At 44.6% G+C, this 19,017-nt stretch overlaps 1 protein-coding gene across 2 annotated transcripts in view; it reads left to right on the top strand.

Annotated features, from left to right (window-relative positions):
* LOC118075317 (ovostatin-like) overlaps window positions 1-15,354 on the top strand; it is a 70,199-nt gene extending 54,845 nt beyond the window's left edge. The window contains exons 26-36 of one of the 2 annotated variants that reach the window (XR_015947187.1): window positions 1,250-1,406; window positions 2,170-2,244; window positions 2,520-2,685; window positions 4,755-4,975; window positions 8,870-9,085; window positions 10,242-10,366; window positions 12,065-12,155; window positions 12,414-12,482; window positions 12,569-12,671; window positions 12,987-13,101; window positions 15,161-15,354. Coding sequence is in view for 1 of the 2 variants with exons in the window: in XM_060268707.2 (XP_060124690.2) it covers window positions 1,250-1,406; window positions 2,170-2,244; window positions 2,520-2,685; window positions 4,755-4,975; window positions 8,870-9,085; window positions 10,242-10,366; window positions 12,065-12,155; window positions 12,414-12,482; window positions 12,569-12,671; window positions 12,987-13,039 (1,276 nt within the window). In the remaining variant the exon portion in view is untranslated. The remainder of the gene's footprint in view (window positions 1-1,249; window positions 1,407-2,169; window positions 2,245-2,519; window positions 2,686-4,754; window positions 4,976-8,869; window positions 9,086-10,241; window positions 10,367-12,064; window positions 12,156-12,413; window positions 12,483-12,568; window positions 12,672-12,986; window positions 13,102-15,160) is intronic. The other variant, XM_060268707.2, reaches the window with a different exon arrangement.
* Window positions 15,355-19,017: the final 3,663 nt, after the last annotated feature.

Genomic DNA, 19,017 nt, shown 5'->3' with positions numbered 1-19,017 from the left:
GAGCATTCCACAAGTGAGGCCCACTACTGAAAAGACCCAAACTCATCTTGCCACCTTCCAAACCTTGCCTGGAGGGAGCATATGATGAAGGGTCTCATGGGGGGCTGGTTCATGGGGGGGGGAGAGGAAGTCCTTGAGGTACTTAGATCTTGAGCCGCATAAGACTTCCCTCAAAATCAGGTTCAATTCAATTTGAACTATAAAGCCAGCACTTTGAATCGAGCCTTGTTTTGCGGGAAATTTTGCCTTAGGACAGGGGTGGGCAGTGGGCCACATTTTGATCTCCTCACCACTGGTGAGGCCAAATTTGACAGGTGGGCAAGGCTACCCACCACTGCCTTAACTTACAGAGGACAAAAAAAGTATTACGGTATCTTTATTCACCTTACTCAGGAATGAAACACTTTAAAATGTAACAGTGCAACCATATGCATGTTAATTCAGAAATCAGTAAAGGTAAAAGGTAAATAACCCCTGGACAGTTAAGTCCGGTTAAAGGCGACTATGGGGTGCGGCACTCATTTCGCTTTCAGGCTGAAGGAGCCAGCATTTGTCCACAGATAGCTTTCCAGGTCCTGTGGCCAGCATGACTAAACTGCTTCTGGTGCAACGGAACACTCTGATGAGTGCCAGTGTGCACGGAACCGCCATTTACCTTCCCACAGCAGTGGTACCTATTTATCTACCTGCACTGGGGTGCTTTCGAGCTGCTAGGTTGGCAGGAGTTGGGACAGAGCAACGGGAGCTCACCCCGCCGTGCGGATTCAAACTTTTGATCAGCAATCCCAAGAGGCTCAGTAGTTTAGACCACAGCGCCACCCACTCCCACTGGGCTCAAGAGAGCTTAACCCGAGTTTGGTTGTGATTGCTAATATTCCATGGCATGCTTATGATTAGATTTAGAAGCATATAGAAACTGCAGGTTTTAGAATTATGTTATATAAGTTGTTGCTTTAGAGGAAACTTTAATTTAAACTGGATATGATTTAAAATTAGGAGATAGGATTTGCTAAAGAGGATCAGAAATGAACCGCAGATGGGGGGAGTCCGAGGAAGTCCCCTTTTAAATGTTAAGAAAAGATCAAGATTAGAGATGTAAATTTGTTTTTGTTTTTCTTTTTTATGGTGTGTTATTGTTTTTTATGTTTTATTGTGGGTGTTTGGGTTATATGTTAGTTGGAGTTGTTGTGTATTGTGCTTGTATATAAAATGAATAAAAATATATATATTGCATGGCATTCTTTTGCAGGCTCACTGGCTTCACGTACAAGTCTTTTGCGAGAGCTTCACATATCATTTTTATTGATCCAAATGTCCAAACTCAAAGTGTCATCTGGCTGTCCAGCAAGCAAAAATCAGATGGATGTTTCCAAAACGTTGGAAAACTCTTTAACAACGCATTGAAGGTGATGGCTATGGGCTTGTTGGTTTCTTGCAAAGCTCTCCTTCTGGGGTGGTGATGCTTTTGTACTTCCTGGCAAATGTAGTGCTTCCTCTTCCCAAGATTTCTGACCCTTAGCTAACTTAAGTACCTGTATTATTTGGAGATACCGTAGGCTGGGAAAAGGAGAAAGAGAGAGAGCTGGGGAAGCAAGAGACTTCTTTTTAGTATTATACATGACCTAGATTTAAGTGAGCCATGAAGTTTCTTGCCATCACCTCTGAATCTCAGCCTAAACTTCTTAGGCTACTGCACATCACAGACTATTATGAGGATAGAAAATGGGATAACTACTAGGTATGCCACCTTGAAGCTAGGTATGCACCTTGTTCTCGAAGCTACCAACATGAGTCTGACCAAACTGCGGGAGGTGGTGCAAGACAGGAGTGCCTGGCGTGCTATGGTCCATGGGGTCACGAAGAGTCGGATACGACTAAACGACTAAACAACAACAACATGCCACCTTGAGACACTCGGATAAAAAGTGGAGAACCAATGCGATTTTAATAACAATCATAATGGGCCTTTCAACAGCACGTAAAGGCCTTCATGTTCCAAAATGCTTTTGGGAACCTCACCAAGCCTGCTATTTGCCTCCATGTTGTCCCCTTCCTTCCTTCCTTCCTTCCTTCCTTCCTTCCTTCCTTCCTTCCTTCCTTCCTTCCTTCCTTCCTTCCGTTTTCATTTTTTAAAAACTTGTTCTCTCTTTTTCTGTTGTGCATTTCAAGGGAGGAGTAGAAGATTATCTTTCACTGGCGGCCTACATCACTGCAGCTCTCCTTGAGTCTGGATTCCTCAGCTCGGTATATATTTTCCAGTATTGTCCAGTTGATTTAGTTCAGGATCAAAGAAAGTGCATGTAATAGTAGACTGGGAAGAAATAGTTTAGGCATATAGAAATGCTGGAGAAAGGAGGCCATACATGGACAGACACATGTGTTTCTGTTTTGAATATCTAGATTGGATGCAGTGTGGCTGGAAGAACAGCATTGGATGTTTGCTTGATGTTTTAAATCTGTTTGATGTTTTTTGTGGCATCTGCAAACTCTGACAGAGCTTTTCTCTCCCTCCAACCCAGCATCCAGTGGTCCGAAATGCCTTGTATTGCTTGGAGGCCGGATTAGAAAAGGGAAATCTCACAGTCTATGACCAAGCACTTCTGGCTTATGCCTTTCGCCTAGCTGGTAATAAGCCCAAAGCAGATCTCTTATTGGATGAGCTGATTAAATCGGCTACGAAAGTAGGTGAGTTGCATTTCCCAGAACATTGACTTATTTGACAGAATGAATGACGTGTTGAAACAAGAATGAGCAGTCACGTGAGCAAAATTATATAATGTTGCGGACATTCAGGAGTGCCAACCAGGCAGAGGGCCTTCTCGGTAGTGGCACCCGCCCTGTGGAACACCCTCCCATCAGATGTCAAGGAAATAAACAACTATCTGACTTTTAGAAGCACTACAGTCATACCTCGGTTTAAGTACACTTCGGTTTGAGTACTTTCAGTTTAAGTACACCGTGGACCCGTCTGGAATGGATTAATCCACTTTCCATTACTTTCAATGGGAAAGTTCGCTTCAGGTTAAGTACGCTTCAGGTTAAGTACAGACTTCCAGAACCAATTGTGTACTTAAACCGAGGTACCACTGAACCTGACTTTTAGAAAGCATCTGAAGGCAGCCCTGTTTTTAATATTCTGTTCTGACCTGCCCAGAGTGGCTGAGGAGGCCTGGCCAGATGGGCGGGATATAAGTAATACGGTAAATATTATTATTATTATTATTATTATTATTATTATTATTATTATTGATTTTCTTTGCACATAGGCTGGATCCTCCATTACACTCACCAAATAAGACCCAAATTTGCATAAAATCTGCATACACTTTGTCACATACAAATTTGCACCCTTTTTTTCAGGCAGGGGTAGAGCACACAAAAATGAATCAGGAGTCACAAGTAATAAGCTGTCCAGCAAACAGAATATCAACAGGTGAAGCAAGTCCCCCAAACTGTAGTCCCATACATACTATGAAAGGCTTACTCATAGTTGCCACATAGTTGATAAAGGCATGAGAGCTCTGCTCCCCTCTAGTGCCAACCCTAAACCATGCAAAGAACTCGGGTTTAATGAGTTGTAACTTGTAAACGAGCCTATGCTACTGTAAATCTTTTATGGAGCTTTTAGGTGGACAATACTAGATTCGTTGAGTGACCAGAAGTGGCATTTCAGATGGAGGGGGTCAAAAGTGAGTTAAGATTTACAGCAGTTCTGCTCTGATGCTCACGCTTGGATAAATTCAAGATTTAAATAGTTAAAAAGAAAACAGTGTGTTCATTTGCTGAGCTACAGCAGGCTTCCTCAAACTCTGCCCTCCAGATGTTTTGAGACTACAGTTCCCATCATCCCTGACCACTGGTCTTGCTAGTTAGGGATCATGGGAGTTGTAGGCCAAAAACATCTGGAGGGCCGAGTTTGAGGAAGCCTGAGCTACAGCATTCCCCCCGCCCTTCATTTTTGAACAAAAGGGATTTGGGATCCCCGCTCAGCCACTTGCTGCCCATGAGTCAGGCACTGTCTCTTCAGCTAACTTGCCTCATGGGCTTCTTTTGAAAATAAAATGGAAAGGGAAGGAACTGCTAGCAGAGTAGCTAAATTGCAGCTAGGAAGGCAACATCATGTGCAATACTCTTTTCTTGAAATTAAAACAATGTCCAAATATTTGTTAAAATATTCAAAAGCTTTAACTTGCAGAACATATACCGGTAGCTAAAGAAGGACACACACACACACACACACACACACACACACACACACACACACACACCAATTCCAAGAACCTCTGTAACCAGAGAAGGGGTTAATGGGGGCATTCACCCTCCCCTGAATATTGCTGCTATATTAACCAACCTCTCCCTCCCCCCAATCCCACTGTTGCATTTCCTTAAGGAAGAAAACAACACATCAAGAGATAATATGACTACTTCAATTGTGAAGCACATAGTGAACATTTCTCTCCATTCCACGCTATTAAAAACAGCAACAAGATGTTTGGGCCGCTCAATATATGTTTAAAATTAACTTGTGTAACTGTATATTGGGCGGGGAGGGGGGGAGACAAAAAGAGGTGATGAGACTAGAAATCAAAGCTGAATAAAGTCTGGTGGTCTCTATACAGTAGCTTAATGAGGCAGATCTCTGCTTCTGTGACGTTTCCCCCCTGGATCTGGAGGAAGAGCATCAGATTCCTGCAAGGAAATATTGGTTTGACCTGCCTCTGGACTGTTTCATTAGCTTGTATTTCAATTGTTAGGTGGCTCATTATATTGGGAGCGTGAAGATAAGCCACCTGCAGAAGAGTCTCCTTCTTTCTACCCTCGTGCCTCATCATTTGAGGTCGAGATAGCTGCTTATGTACTCCTCGCACTGCTCACTGGAACCACACCGACTCCAGCACAACTGACAACAGCTTCGCAGATTGTGCTTTGGCTTACCAAGCAGCAGAATCCTTATGGAGGCTTCAGCAGCACCCAGGTAGAGTAACTCCTGTGCTGTGTCCTCCATCGCATGGGCTACAGCCAGGGCTCCAGGGCCGGCGCGTCCATTAAGGCAAACTAGGCACTTGCCTAGGGCGCCAAAATGGAGGGGGCACTGATGTGACTCCTGCTCGCAGACGCTCTCTCTGCCACCTCCGCTTTCGCTCCTGCTGCTGCTTGCTGCTGCAGAGGCGCTTCCCTGTAATGCCCTGCAGGGGGCGCAGGGCCACGCCACACAACGGAGCCAGAAATCGGGGGGGCACTCAAATCAATCAATCGAAGCAGGCGGGGAGGCAGGGGAACCTGAGCGTGCGCACGCCCAGTTGTTAGGCAGATGGGTTTTAAAAAAAGAAAAGGAAAAAAGAGCATGCGGCCTTCAGGGCGGGGCGGGGCAGCGGGGGACATGCTCCACACTCCCCTCACGCGCCTCCTTGGCCAATCGCTGAGCAGGAAGGCGGGGGGCACCAGAAGGTGATCTCACCTAGGGCGCAAAAAACCCTAGCACCAGCCCTGCAGGGCTCTGCATACTTGGCAATAAAATCATTCATTCTGAAATGTAATTTTGAATATATATATGGAAAGAGGAGAAGGGAAGTAATTAAGGTTGTCTAAATGAATATTCTGAATATTTCAGATATTCATTTAGACAATTTCAGAATACTCATTTAGACAACCTTAATTACTTCCCTTTTCCTCTTTCCGTGGTTCATTTTGCATACCACCCATCCCTGCATATTTTACATGAACTAAACAAGGGGTCAGCAAACTTTTTCAGCAGGGGGCTGGTCCACTGTCCCTCAGACCTTGTGGGGGACTATATTGGGGGGGGGGAGAGATGAACGAATTCCTATGCCCCACAAATAACCCAGAGATGCATTTTAAATAAAAGGACATATTCTACTCATGTAAAAACATGCTGATTCCCGGACCGTCTGTGGGCCGGATTTAGAAGGTGATTGGGCCAGATCCGGCCCCCAGACTTTAGTTTGCCTACCCATGAACTAAACCATTCAGTAATCCAATGTTACATGCATCAAATCTTATTTACACTGTTGAATTTATCTTAATGCTACCAGTGTTTTTAAATGAACACAGTTTTCACCCATATACTCAGTAAACATTTTGCAGTCTTCTTTAAACGTGCATTCTTCTTGTTCTCTTATGCTATATGTTAAATCTGCAAGCTGCGCATATTCCATCAGTTTAAGTTGCAATTTTTCTTCGGTTGGGAACAGGGGCGTAGGAAGGGGGGTGCGGTGGGTGAGGCCCGCCTCGGGTGTCATCTCTGATGGGGGTGACAATATTCCCCCCTGGGCGGAGATATCCTTGCCGATCGCTCCTGTGGGTGCCCGTGCGGCTAGCTACGCCGCTGGTTGGGACCTTGATCGTTTTCCATTTTGGAGCTAACCAAACATGGACCTCCGTAGTAGCATACATAAATAGTCTCTTTTGACACCAGGGAATTTCCCTCTAAAGTATCCCCAACAAAAAGGACTGGTTTTGGGGGATTTTTGGAACGGTACTTCTGAACATTTTTTTTTCAGTTCATTATATATCATTTCCCAATACTCTTTTACCTTTCTAAGTCCACCACATATGATAAAACGTACATACATGGCAATAAAATCAACCAAATCAAGTTGGTGGGACTAAAAGTCTGTGTGGTGTAACAACTGGGAGTGGAGAGGCCTGGGTTCTACCTCCTGCTTGGCCATGAAGCTCACTGCGTGGAGTTGGGTGCCCTCGGTTGCACCCACCTAAATCACTGTGTGTGCAAAATGTCTTCTGTGAGCACAACTTCCATTCTTCTCCCAATCCACCCCCTAATGCTGATCTGGGGGGTCCCTCAGGCTTCTGGAGGGGCAGGAGAGGGAAAGGGTGTTCCATTGTGCTCACATTCCCTGTGTGCAATGATTTACAACCCTCTCAGCCTCACCAATCTAAGAAAAAGTTGTAAAGAGAAAATAAAATATTAATAAAATAATAAAATGTTGCTTTATTTGTTATAAGTTATGCAAGGCATTTTTTAATTATAACTTTTTGTGTATTGGATCAGATTGTTATAAAATGTGACATGGCCTATGTTATATATTTTGTTGCTTCTTCAGCTTGTCAACTGCCTTGCGTATACCCATTGCTTTTTTTCTTGGGGGACTCATACCCCTAAACATTTTGTGAATCTTTGTACAGTGGTACCTTAGGTTAAGAAGTTAATTTGTTCTGAAGGTCCATTCTTAACCTGAAACTGTTCTTAACCTGAGGTACCACTTTAGCTAATGGGGCTTCCCACTGCCACCGTGCGATTTCTGTTCTCATCCTGAAGCAAAGTTCTTAACCCAAGGTACTGTTTCTGGGTTAGCGGAGTCTGTAACCTGAAGCGTCTGTAACCTGAAGTGTCTGTAACCCAAGGTACCACTGTACTTTTGTCCATTTACTGTATTTATTTCCCCCGATTTGAACTATAAAATTCTGATTTTCTTAAGTCAAAATGAGAGTACCCCTAAACATTTTAAAAGAAAAAAGCACTGTGTATACCAATACTTAAAGGCAGTATACAAATTAAAAGCGAAATGAAAAGAAAAATTTAAATAGGATACGTCCCATTTATGCTCCTCTGAGTACTTTGAGGGAAGGGGAGGGTGCAAATATGGGGAATAAAAAAACAAATTATTCACCAAGAGAAGCTTTTCGAGATAATGCAAATTTGTATTTTAAAACAGATGTAAGAGTTGTTTGTATTGTCTGGGAGAAATTGCTCCAGGCTTCAGGGAGACAAGGCTCTTCCATATCACCTGCTACATGAGATCCTTTTAAAAGGGTGGTTCTGGGGAACTAGTATGAAAACTTCTGCGTGCTGTTTTGTTTTATTAGTGAGCATAGGTTCTTCTTCAGTTTTTGCTATTTAAATCACTAACTAGCTTAAATAGAATACTGAAGGACATCAGGGGGGGGAATGCACATTAAGTTTGTGAAATTAAGGCCTCCACCTTGGAAGAGGAGGAAATTGAGCTCTGCACTTTGATAGGACATCTTTTAGTAGCTGCAATACTTCTTATTGCTCTATTCGGGGGGGGGAGGGGGACCTGCAAGGGATACAATTGATGACATGGTATCAAAAAGTTTGGCAGATTGCTTTGAATGAACAACTCACTGCTAAATTGGAAATGGTGCAAAGACCCAATTTTCCATGGAACAATTCTGTTTTATTGCATGCATGAGTGGAGAACAAAACAAGAGTCTACAGGATTTTTTTGTTGATCTAGACCAGATACAGTAATATCCTTTTCTATTTACGTCTCCATAATCAGGGAAATGGGGGGCGGGGGTGGCGCTGTGGATTAAACCACTGAGCCTAGGGCTTGGCAATCAGAAGGTCGGCGGTTCGAATCCCCGCAACGGGGTGAGCTCCCGTTGCTCGGTCCCAGCTCCTGCCAACCTAACAGTTCGAAAGCACGTCAAAGTGCAAGTAGATAAATAGGAACTGCTATAGCGGGAAGGTAAACGGCGTTTCCGTGTGCTGCTCTGGTTCACCAGAAGCAGCTTTCTCATGCTGGCCACATGACCTGGAAGCTGTACGCCGACTCCCTCAGCCAATAACGCGAGATGAGCACCACAACCCCAGAGTCAGTCACGACTGGACCTAATGGCCAGGGGTCCCTTTAACTTTAATGAGGAAAATAAGAAAGAGATATGTAGATTGCTTTTTGTATTGTGCTGTATCCTGTGGTGGAGGGAGGGAGTGCTTTTAGTTGCCAATGTTGAAAATTTCAATTTAAAGATATTAAAAGATAATAAAGGAACAACTCTGGCCTGTAAGAAATTTATAAACCTTTTCCACATGAAATTTTAACAAAGCTTTAAACACCCTTTCGTTGCCGCTATTCTCTTGCAGGACACGGTAGTGGCTATACAAGCTTTGGCTCTGTTCAGCCGATATACCTTCTCTACGGACGGACGGAACTCAGTCAGGATCCATTCCAACAAGCCTTTTGAGAGAGTCTTTGAAGTGAACAATGACAATCGCCTATTGCTGCAGCGGACGTCCCTGCCTGATGTTCCAGGAGAGTATACAGTGGATGTGAATGGCACTGGGTGTGTCTTTGCACAGGTAATTGTTGATGCACCTTCAGGGCTGTCTTAAGCATATTTGGCGCCGAGGTGCAAAGATCCGCCCGGCATTGGTGTCCCCGCCCCCCGGTTGCCCAGTCCCAGGTGCTCAGGAGGCCGGAGCCGACCAGCCATCTCAGCATCTTGCTGGCTCGGTCGCCGCCAAACCTGCGCCGCAGAGCCGCCCACAGCAGAAGAGGCACTCCAACTGACGGACGGGCTCTTCCCCAGACTCAACTCTCAGGCCCCAGACTCTCGGAATGGCGCCCCTGAGAGCCTGGCACCCGGGTGCCCCGCACCCCTAGCGCCTATGCGTAAGATGGCCCTGTGCACCTTGCACACTTGCGAAGATGAAAAGGATTTCAAATGCCATCTTTTGCTATGTGCACATTATTCCTTATGGCACTAGCCAGGGATGGTTGCAGGATTTCCTGAGCCCGATACACTCTATGTGGATTGGTGCCCCTGCTTCACTGGCCCACCCCACAATCTGTTGATTATATTGTTGTTGTTGTTCATAGAATCATAGAATTGTAGAGTTGGGAATGACCACAAGGGTAATCTAGTCCAACCCCCTGCAATGCAGGAATATTTTGCCTAACCCACAACCCTGAGATTAAGAGTCTCATTCCCACTAAGCTAAGCAGGCAAGTCATTGTTATTAGTTTAATTTATTTACCACTTTATGTTTTTAAGAGAGAGAGAAACCTCAAAGCGGTTTACGACACATTAAAGCATCAAATAAAACCATCCAGAACAGAACGTTACTGAAGAAAGTCAGATATAAAGTATAGATTCAAAGCAACATCATTAACAGGAAACTTTTCTTAAAGATTCAAAATAAAACAGAATGTTTCTATGGACACAAACTCTGCTTGCAAAGCTAATTTGGCTTTGTATGAGAGGATAGGTGGTGGTTGGCAGGAACTAAGCAATACTTCTAGGAACTAAAAGAATCTGCAAAATATGTGGACGTAGGAGATAGCGGGATACACATGACCACCACAGGCAACAATGTCTCTCTCATTTACTATCATTTAAGACTCTAAATAAGCTAGTGACTCTCTTCAAGACTATGCCTTTCACACACATTGTGAAGGCCACATTGCCTTGAGTTTACATTTTCACTCCCCTGTTTTTTATTCCATGTTTTCTAGGCAGTTATGAAATACAACATCCACCTTCCCAAAAAGTCTTCTGGGTTTTTCCTCTCTGTGCAGACGGCAAATGTCTCTTGTGGAGACACCTTCCAGACAAAGTTTGCCATTGCCATCACAGCCAGGTACCTTTTTATCAACCTCGTATGCATAGTAGATTGCATGTGTGTGGAAGAGAAAGAAAAAGAGGTGTAACTTAAAACCACAGTTCCAGCGAGACAGAGCAGAATAGTCCTGCGGCTGGGTACATCCCTGTATGTGCTTCTATTGCCAACCTTTTAAAATGGGTTTTCTCCTGTGACTTTCAGTACAGTAGTCTGGCATGTAAACAATACGCTGGTGACGGTTGCAGTCCTGTGCATTTAGGCCTAATCTCCATTGATAACAGGTATTTCTGGGTATGCACGCAGAAGGGATAACTGCAGGGACTATGAAAATGGATGGGTATGGACAATATGAGTGTGTTGCTGGAGTAACTGGACATGAGAAGGGGTGAATTTCCTTCATGAGCATAAATCACCCCATGGGTGAGCTAATAGCAAGTGCAAGATCAGCCAGGCCAGTTGCTATGGTAACGGCCCAGTGCCCCAACTGTATCTGTGAATTAATGCATGTCGGCTCACTTGCAGCGTCTGTTAGTAGAGTTGTCCAGTGTTACGTCTTGAATTGCTGAAATTATTTAGAGCAGGCATCCCCTAACTTCGGCCCTCCAAATGTTTTGGACTACAATTCCCATCGTCCCCGACCACTGGTCCTATTAGCTAGGGATCATGGGTGTTGTAGGCCAAAACATCTGGAGGGCCGCAGTTTGGGTCTGCCTGATTTAGAGCAATGGAGATACTTTGTACTTGTATACAGTATATCTGTATATATCTGTATCTACTAGTTGTATATGTCTACATCCATAACTGTTTTACTGAGCCTTATCTTCTGCAACAGAAAACTATCTGAACCTTTCTCTGCTTCCGTCTATACAGGGAGCAACTTCCACTGTGTGGGTATCTCACCTGAGATTTCCAACGTGTGTGTGATTAGCAATTGTGACAATGTTTTAGTACCCCTAGGATTTCAGCCCAACAACCATCGTACAGACAGCAGGTCCCTCTGTCCTATGTTAGGTATCTAGCTTCCCACAAACCACACACCCAATGGGCAGCTGGTGCCACAGTACTGGGGATTGCATTTCCTAGACCTAGACGTACTGGAGTCATTACCAGTCAAGTAGGGGCGGAATGACAGTGGCCAAGGTGTTTGAATCTGAAAAGGTCTCCTGACTGCTCTGAGATGGTAAAGGAGCTCCAAAGCATAGACAGAGTACAAACACAAAATTTGTAAGCGACAGCATTTACACTCTTATCCTACAGATGCATTTTACCGCCTAAACAATTAAATATATATACAGGTGAAACTCAGAAAATTAGAATATCATCAAAAAGTGCATTTATTTCAGTAATGCAACTTATTGTTTTTTATTTTCATTTTTACAAATGCTTTCTTTTGGAAATTCCACAGTAATAAAACAAATAGTTACAATAATACAAAAATAAACATCACTATTACATTTCATTAATTACATTCCATTTATAATTGACCCGCCTAACGACAAATAATTACAATTACAACAAATAAAGGCTTGACATATCTTGCTTTGCATGTCATGCATCTATCTCATATATTGGTTCCACCTTTTAAGTTGCATTACTGAAATAAATGGACTTTTCGACGATATTCTAATTTTCCGAATTTCACCTGTATTCCACACTGTATCCCAAGATGGCTTTGGTCTAGGGATTCAGATTGACCTCGTCATCCTTTCCTTTCAGATACACCGGGAAGCGCAATAGCTCCAACATGGCCATCATTGATGTGAAGATGCTTACAGGCTTTGTACCTGACCCGGCATCCCTGCAAAAGGTAAATGTAAAACGTGGAATGGCTTTGGGGGATAGGATTGTGGGTCATTTAAATTTGCAAATGCATCACCTGCCACAAGAGATAGGAAGATTCGCCTACTGGCTCCCACCAACCTGGCTATGACTACCAATCAGACAATGTGGCCTGCGTGTCAGACAGCCAAAGGTCCATGCCCACACTGGCCAGCTGTACCCTGTCTAGTGTGTCTTCAGTTGGCCAGCGAAGGTTCTCATATTTCCTGTGCTTCCTTGTCCACAGCTTCGTGATGAAAGGATTGTGATGAAGGTGGAAAGCAAAGAAAACCATGTCATCTTCTATCTGGACGGCGTACGTTCTGCTCAGACCTGCCTCTTGTTTTGTGGAGTATTAACTGGCTACAAGACTAACGATTCCCAATGTGCTTTTATTCCCAGCTCTCACCCAAGGGAATCAGTTTCAGCTTCATAGTTGTCCAAGACCTTCCAGTTTCGAATCTCAAACCACCCTCGGTGGTGGTGTATGACTACTATGAAACAGGTATAGAAAAATAATATGCCATAGAAGAACAGACTCCCCTTATCTGATGCCATCTAGATTTTTTGGATTGCCAACTGCCTTCATTCCCGACCAGTGACCATGCTGGCTGCGGCTAACAGGAGTTGTAATCTGGGAGAAATATTTCCTCTATACATACCTAGGCCTTGGACCTTTAACTATCTGTGGCCTTTTAGAAGTGGGCGGGATGTTTTTAATGTGTGCCCCCCCCCCCCATTTTAATGTTTTTATGTAGAGAGTTTTTGCTTCTTTGATGTTTGGTTGTAAGTCACTTTGGGTTGCCTTTCTCTGCTACAGATGAAATTGGTATTGCTGAATACACGTTCCCTTGCCACGCTGATGAGCCTTGAACCCTTTGGATAATCTGGAGAAAGTAAGTTGGAAGACACGAGCATCAAACTTGGAAACAGAAGTGAGACGGTGGCTATCATATCTGGTGATTGGGGATGGGGAGAAAGGCGGTGGAGAAGATGGTTTCATAGAAAGGGTCAAGAAATGGTCTTCTGTGTGTTACGGTTGGTCTTCCCTAAAAGCCATGGAAAAGTCTGTACTTTTTCATTTACAGTCATGGAAGGAGTAGACACTTGCTGGCCTCAGAAATTAAAAGTGCTAGAAGACATTCACATTATAGCTTCAACGCAAAAAGATGTGGGAATGATTTCACACTCCAGACATCTTTCACTCATAAAGGCATCCTTGCAAAAGGATTTCGGAATTGCATGACATTCTGAACCAAAATGCATTAGGAAGTTTGATTCTGTATTAGTTACAGGTAGGTAGCCATGTTGGTCTGACGTAGTCGAAACAACAACAAAAAAATTCCTTCCAGTAGCACCTTAGAGACCAACTAAGTTTGTTAATTGGTATGAGCTTTCGTGTGCATGCACACTTCTTCAGATACACTGAAACAGAAGTCACCAGACCCTTATGTATACCGGTAGTCAGAGGATGGGGAGGGGTACTGGAAGGAATTGGAGGGGTATTGGAAGTGGTGCTACTGGAAGGAATTTTTTAATATTATTATTCTGTATGTTCAGCATTCAGTCAAGAATAGCATAGCATCCTTCTCTGGGAAGGGGAATAGTGGTTGCAATGAATGCCCCTGTTTGCCTCACTGAGGGACAAATTATATATACAGTGGTACCTCTACTTACAAATAACTCTACTTACGAATTTTTCTACTTACAAATGGAGCTCCGTCCGCCATCTTGGATGTGGTTTAGATAGGATTTTTTCTACTTACGAATTTTTAGATAGGGTTGCTTCGACTTACGAATTTTTTCTCCCAATGCATGGGATTCGACTTACAATTTTTTTCGACTTACAAATGTGTGTTCGGAACGCATTAAATTCGTAAGTAGAGGTACCACTGTATATATATTTGTTAGAAGATCAGCAATTTCACATTTGAGTTATTTAAGAACTCCCGGGTGGATGCCATCTGGACTCGGCAATTTGTCAGTTTTTATTTTGTTTAGTAGGCCTAAAACTTTATCTCTTGTCGTCACCACCACCCCTCAGTTCCTCAGACTAACCTTCTTGCAAAAGTTATTTCAGGTGTACTGGGATCTGCCCTATATCTTCCGTTGTGAAGAGAGGTGCAAGGGGAGTTTCCCTCTTCTTGAAAGCAATGTTCTCCTTCTCCGAGACACTCATTCTCATCCCCTGATAGCAGGGGATCTATCATCGTGGGGGTGGGGGCACAGCTATAATGTCCCCCCCAAGGCCTCATCCACCAACCTCTTTGCCTCTCTTAGCTCTTCCAGGTCTGCCACCTTGGCCTTGAGGTAACAGATTTGTTCCTGGAGAGCCAGGAGCTCATTGCACCCTGTACTGTACACACTCTTGACTTCTGTCAAACAGGGAGATAAGTTGTACATGAGACAGACAATGCAAAACACTGCAAAACATGTGACAGACAATGCAAAACAATGGAAAGCCTTTATGCCCCTGCTGGCATTCTAATTGCCTAGTTGTTTTTGTAGTTTAAGTTGCTTTATTTAGAGTTTGGGTTTTCCGTAAATCAATGAAGGGAGGAGCAGAATGACACGACTTGGCCTCTTCTCTCTTCTCACACACATCTGCTTAACTTGCCTTGGAGTGGAACCTCCAGATGTTTTGGCCTACAACTCCCATGATCCCTAGCTAGCAGGACCAGTGGTTGGGGAAGATGGGAATTGTAGTCCAAAACATCTGGAGGGCCGCAGGTTTGACATGCCTGGCTGTAGCTCATGAAGGAGGCTCCCCACTAGCTTGCTCTAAATATATACACCACCTGGCTAGTTCCTCCTAGTTGTAGTGTCTGCTTCTCAAAACTAAAATGATATTTCTGTAGTTTTACTCTGATAATTGTTCCCAAGTGTCATATTTCAGTATCTAAAACTAAGGCACCAAGGAGTAGCCTATGGAAGTTGAGCCATTCATTGCTTTAAATTGGGTTAATTAATGGTTTGTTTTGTTTGTTTCCGCAGGACAAAGTTATGCCATCTCATGAGTCTGCAACCATCCTAAGGGAGGTGCTCAGGGAGAATCACATTTGCTAAACTATTTAGGTCTTAGAAGAAAATCACCAGAAAAGGCACCCTTCAACTGAGAGTTTTGCCACTCATTTCAATGAGAGGCTGTTTCATTAGTTCTTTGCAATAAAATCTTGTGATTATTAAGAGTGCCTTGCCTGCTCATTTTAATCTCCAATGCTGATGGTCCAGGCTCTGTTTACACTGGGTGGATGATATAAGACCTGGTATAGGATAGTTTGATGCGGGTGGCGCTGTGTTCTAAACAACTACTGTATATTCCTGCGTATAAGACTACTTTTAAACCCAGGAAAATCTTCTCAAAAGTTAGGGGTCGTCTTATACGCCGGGTCGTATTTCTTATACGGCGAGTATATCCCAAACTCTATATTTTAACTGGAAAAGTTGGGGGTCGTCTTATACGCCCAGTTGTATAAGCCTCTTGGGCTTGCCAATCGGAAGGTCGGTGGTTTGAATCCCTGCAACAGGATGAGCTCTGTCCCAGCTCCTGGCAACCTAGCAGTTTGCAAGCACACCAGTGCAAGTAGATAAATAGGTACCACTGCGGTGGGAAGGTAAATGGCGTTTCCGTGCGCTCTGGTTTCCATCACGGTGTCCTGTTGTGCCAGAAGTGGTTTAGTCATGCTGGCCACATGATCCGGAAAGCTGTCTGCGGGCAAACACTGGCTCCCTCGGTCTGAAGCGAGATGAGCACCACACCTCATAGTCGCCTTTGACTGGACTTAACTGTCCAGGGGCCCTTTACCTTTACTTTTTTACCTAGTACCCACCTTCCTTAACATTTGGTACCTTCTAGACATTTTGGACTATAACTTCCCTGTTCAAACCTCAATTCAGCCATAAATTCATTGGATTGCTTTAGGCCAGCCACTGTCTCAGCCTCAGTTACCCCAACCCAGTGCTTCTAGAATAAAAGGTGCCAGTGCTGTGTACCCTCAAGTACCCCCAGAAAAAAACACTTCCCCAACCTAATATGGAAATACTGATGGTGGGCTATCTTGGAGCAACCACTTGGAGCCCCCCCCCAAAAAAATGCAGCTGACACACAGCCCGCCCAGCCGTTATGTGGGTTGAGGCCAGCACTGGAAGAGCCAGCACTGATTTTGGCCAAGATGTCTCCAATTTCAGGTGAGATCTCATCAGAAACCAGCGAGATCTCACCTGAAATCAGTCCCAATGCTGGTGCCACTTCTCGAAGGTGGCAGGGCAGGGGACACAGGTGGCAGCGGCAGGGCGGAGCTTCCTGATTGGCCTCAAGCAGCGAAATGGGACATGCCTCCCCTGAGCTGATCGAAAACCCGACTCCCATCTTGGTCCTGAATGGAGAAAATTCTGATAGAGCCAGAACATTTGACTGACAGGTGTGGCTTTGGGGTTTGGCCTACTATTGTCTCTTCAGGCCATGCTCTCCGAGAGGCCAGCTGCCGTCACCAGACACACTAAAGGAACACTCTTGCAGGCCCCACGGCCCCACAGCTACGTGGCATTCCCAGGAAGGGGTCCTGGTGTTCTGGGACTCGCAGCTGCTCTCTTGAGAGCCAGTGTGGAGTAGTGGTTAAGAGCGGTAGACTCTTAATCTGGGGAACCGGGTTCGCGTCTCCGCTCCTCCACATGCAGCTGCTGGGTCTCTCAGCCCCACCCACCTCACAGGGTGTCTGTTGTGGGGCGGGAGGGGAAAGGAGATTGTTAGCTGCTTTGAGACTCCTTCGGGTAGTGATAAAGCGGGATATCAAATCCAAACTCCTCTTCTTCTTCTTGTGAGCACCCGGTATAGCAGAGTGAAAGCAGCGGAGGCGGAGTTGAGGAGGTACTGTATCTGGGCATACCTATTTTATTTCTACTAAATACAGATTAAAGAACATAACAAACACGTTTGAGAGGAGCAGCACTCATACAGACATCCTGTCTCGTCGAAAGACAGAGCAGAAAGAAAAAAATACAATAGTACCAGAGACGGAAGTCACACAGACTGGCTTTCTTTCTCATGGAACAGAAAGTAATCAAGAATCAGGTGGTCCTTGTGTTGCAGGAATTTATGAATAGGTTTTTTTTTGGGGGGGGGTTGCCCCTCCAGCAGATATCATGCACATGCAGCCCACTAACAAAATCAGCACAATCACTTTTGTGACTCTTGTGATTTGTCCCCACAAAACACTTCATCACAGTTTATTCCTGTCTATTCAAAGGGCCTCTGCTGCACAATACCAAATGTAACAATTCACTGATAAATGTATCTATGTACTGGCTCACTGGGAAAACTTCAGAAATTCATATAGACATGTGAGCTCAGCTATTCAGCAGCCCCTCTGCCTAAGTGATAATCCCTGGCATCCTGATACCTGAGTGCCAGACAGGTAGCTATTCCAGAAATAACCAACCCAGATGAAGACAAAAGGGTGTGGTTAACTTGGCTGGAAAACAGGGAAATGTAAATATCTCTTTTGTTGCACTTGATGGGTGTTTGGTGGAGGGCAAGAGGAGGCATGGGGCAGGGTCCAGGATGCTCAGATTACTGCCACCAGACCTCACCTTTCATGATGTAACCATGATGTATTAGTGATGTAGTTTGGGGGGGGGTGTAACATGGGGATTGCGGGACGTGGGTGGCGCTGTGGGTTAAACCACAGAGCCGAGGGCTTGCCGATCAGAAGGTTGGCGGTTCGAATCCCCGCGATGGGGTGAGCTCCCGTTGCTCGGTCCCAGCTCCTGCCCACCTAGCAGTTTGAAAGCACAAAGGGCAAGTAGATAAATAGGTACCGCTACAGTGGGAAGGTAAACGGCATTTCCGTGTGCTGCTCTGGTTCACCAGAAGTGGCTTTGTCATGCTGGCCACATGACCTGGAAGCTGTACGCCGGCTCCCTCGGTCAATAATGCGAGATGAGCGCCGCAACCTCAGAGTCGGTCACAACTGGACCTAATGGTCAGGGGTCCCTTTACCTTTAACATGGGGATTAGCAGCTAATAAAAGTTTGGGTTCTCTTCTGTACAGGGCTTCCATCTTGTTTCACCTGGTGGCAGGTGGGAGTCCTGTCGTGGCAGTCTTCAATAAAGACCAAGCCTACTGTCTGCTGTTTTGCTCTGGTATTCCCGGCTGGTGTCCTTGTTTTTTTCTCCAAGATTTTTCTCCAGATTTCTCCATTAACACTTGCAACGGGAGGAGTGAATTGCCACAGCTGCCTTCGAAAAGCAGAGCTTCCCCATTTGCTCTGACAACAGTTGACCTCCACGAAGTAGCGAGGGCAGCAACTGACTAAGGAAATGAGGAACTTCTGCTTTAAAAATAGAAGCATGATTCTCCTTGCTGCCGAGGATGATTTGACGGAACCATTGAACCACCATAATAATATAAAGGACAGGGCATTTTGTGTTGTGGTCTCCTGAAGCGCCCATGCTTTTTTTCTACTTATTACAGCTTCTCTCCATTATAGTCTCACCTTGCCACCCTCACTACGGCAAGCTACAGGTTTTGCCGTTCCTCTGCAGACAGATTTTTTTTTAAAAAAAAAACTCCCTCCAATCTCAGTTGTGGTTCGAGCATTTTTAATTTGCATCATTTCCTGTACTAGTATGTGCAAATAAGCAACAGCTGCGTTTCCCATCATGAGAACAGCAACAACTTCATAAAACATAAGCTAACAATTGTTTCTAGTTAATGAATATACAGTAATCTGTGCGCGTTCTTTAGGGGAAATGCTGATTTGAGGAAAAAAGAAGCTACAATTATGTAGGAGAAAAGCAATTGCTGTGAAGAGGAGGGGGAAGGAGAACCCCGTGCTAAACCTTTGAGCTC

The sequence above is a fragment of the Zootoca vivipara genome, chromosome 15 (genome assembly GCF_965207765.1).
Source record: "Zootoca vivipara chromosome 15, rZooViv2.hap1.1, whole genome shotgun sequence".
NCBI lineage: Eukaryota > Metazoa > Chordata > Lepidosauria > Squamata > Lacertidae > Zootoca > Zootoca vivipara.
Note: the sequence above shows the minus strand (reverse complement) of the source record. Positions and strands in the feature narration are given on the sequence as shown.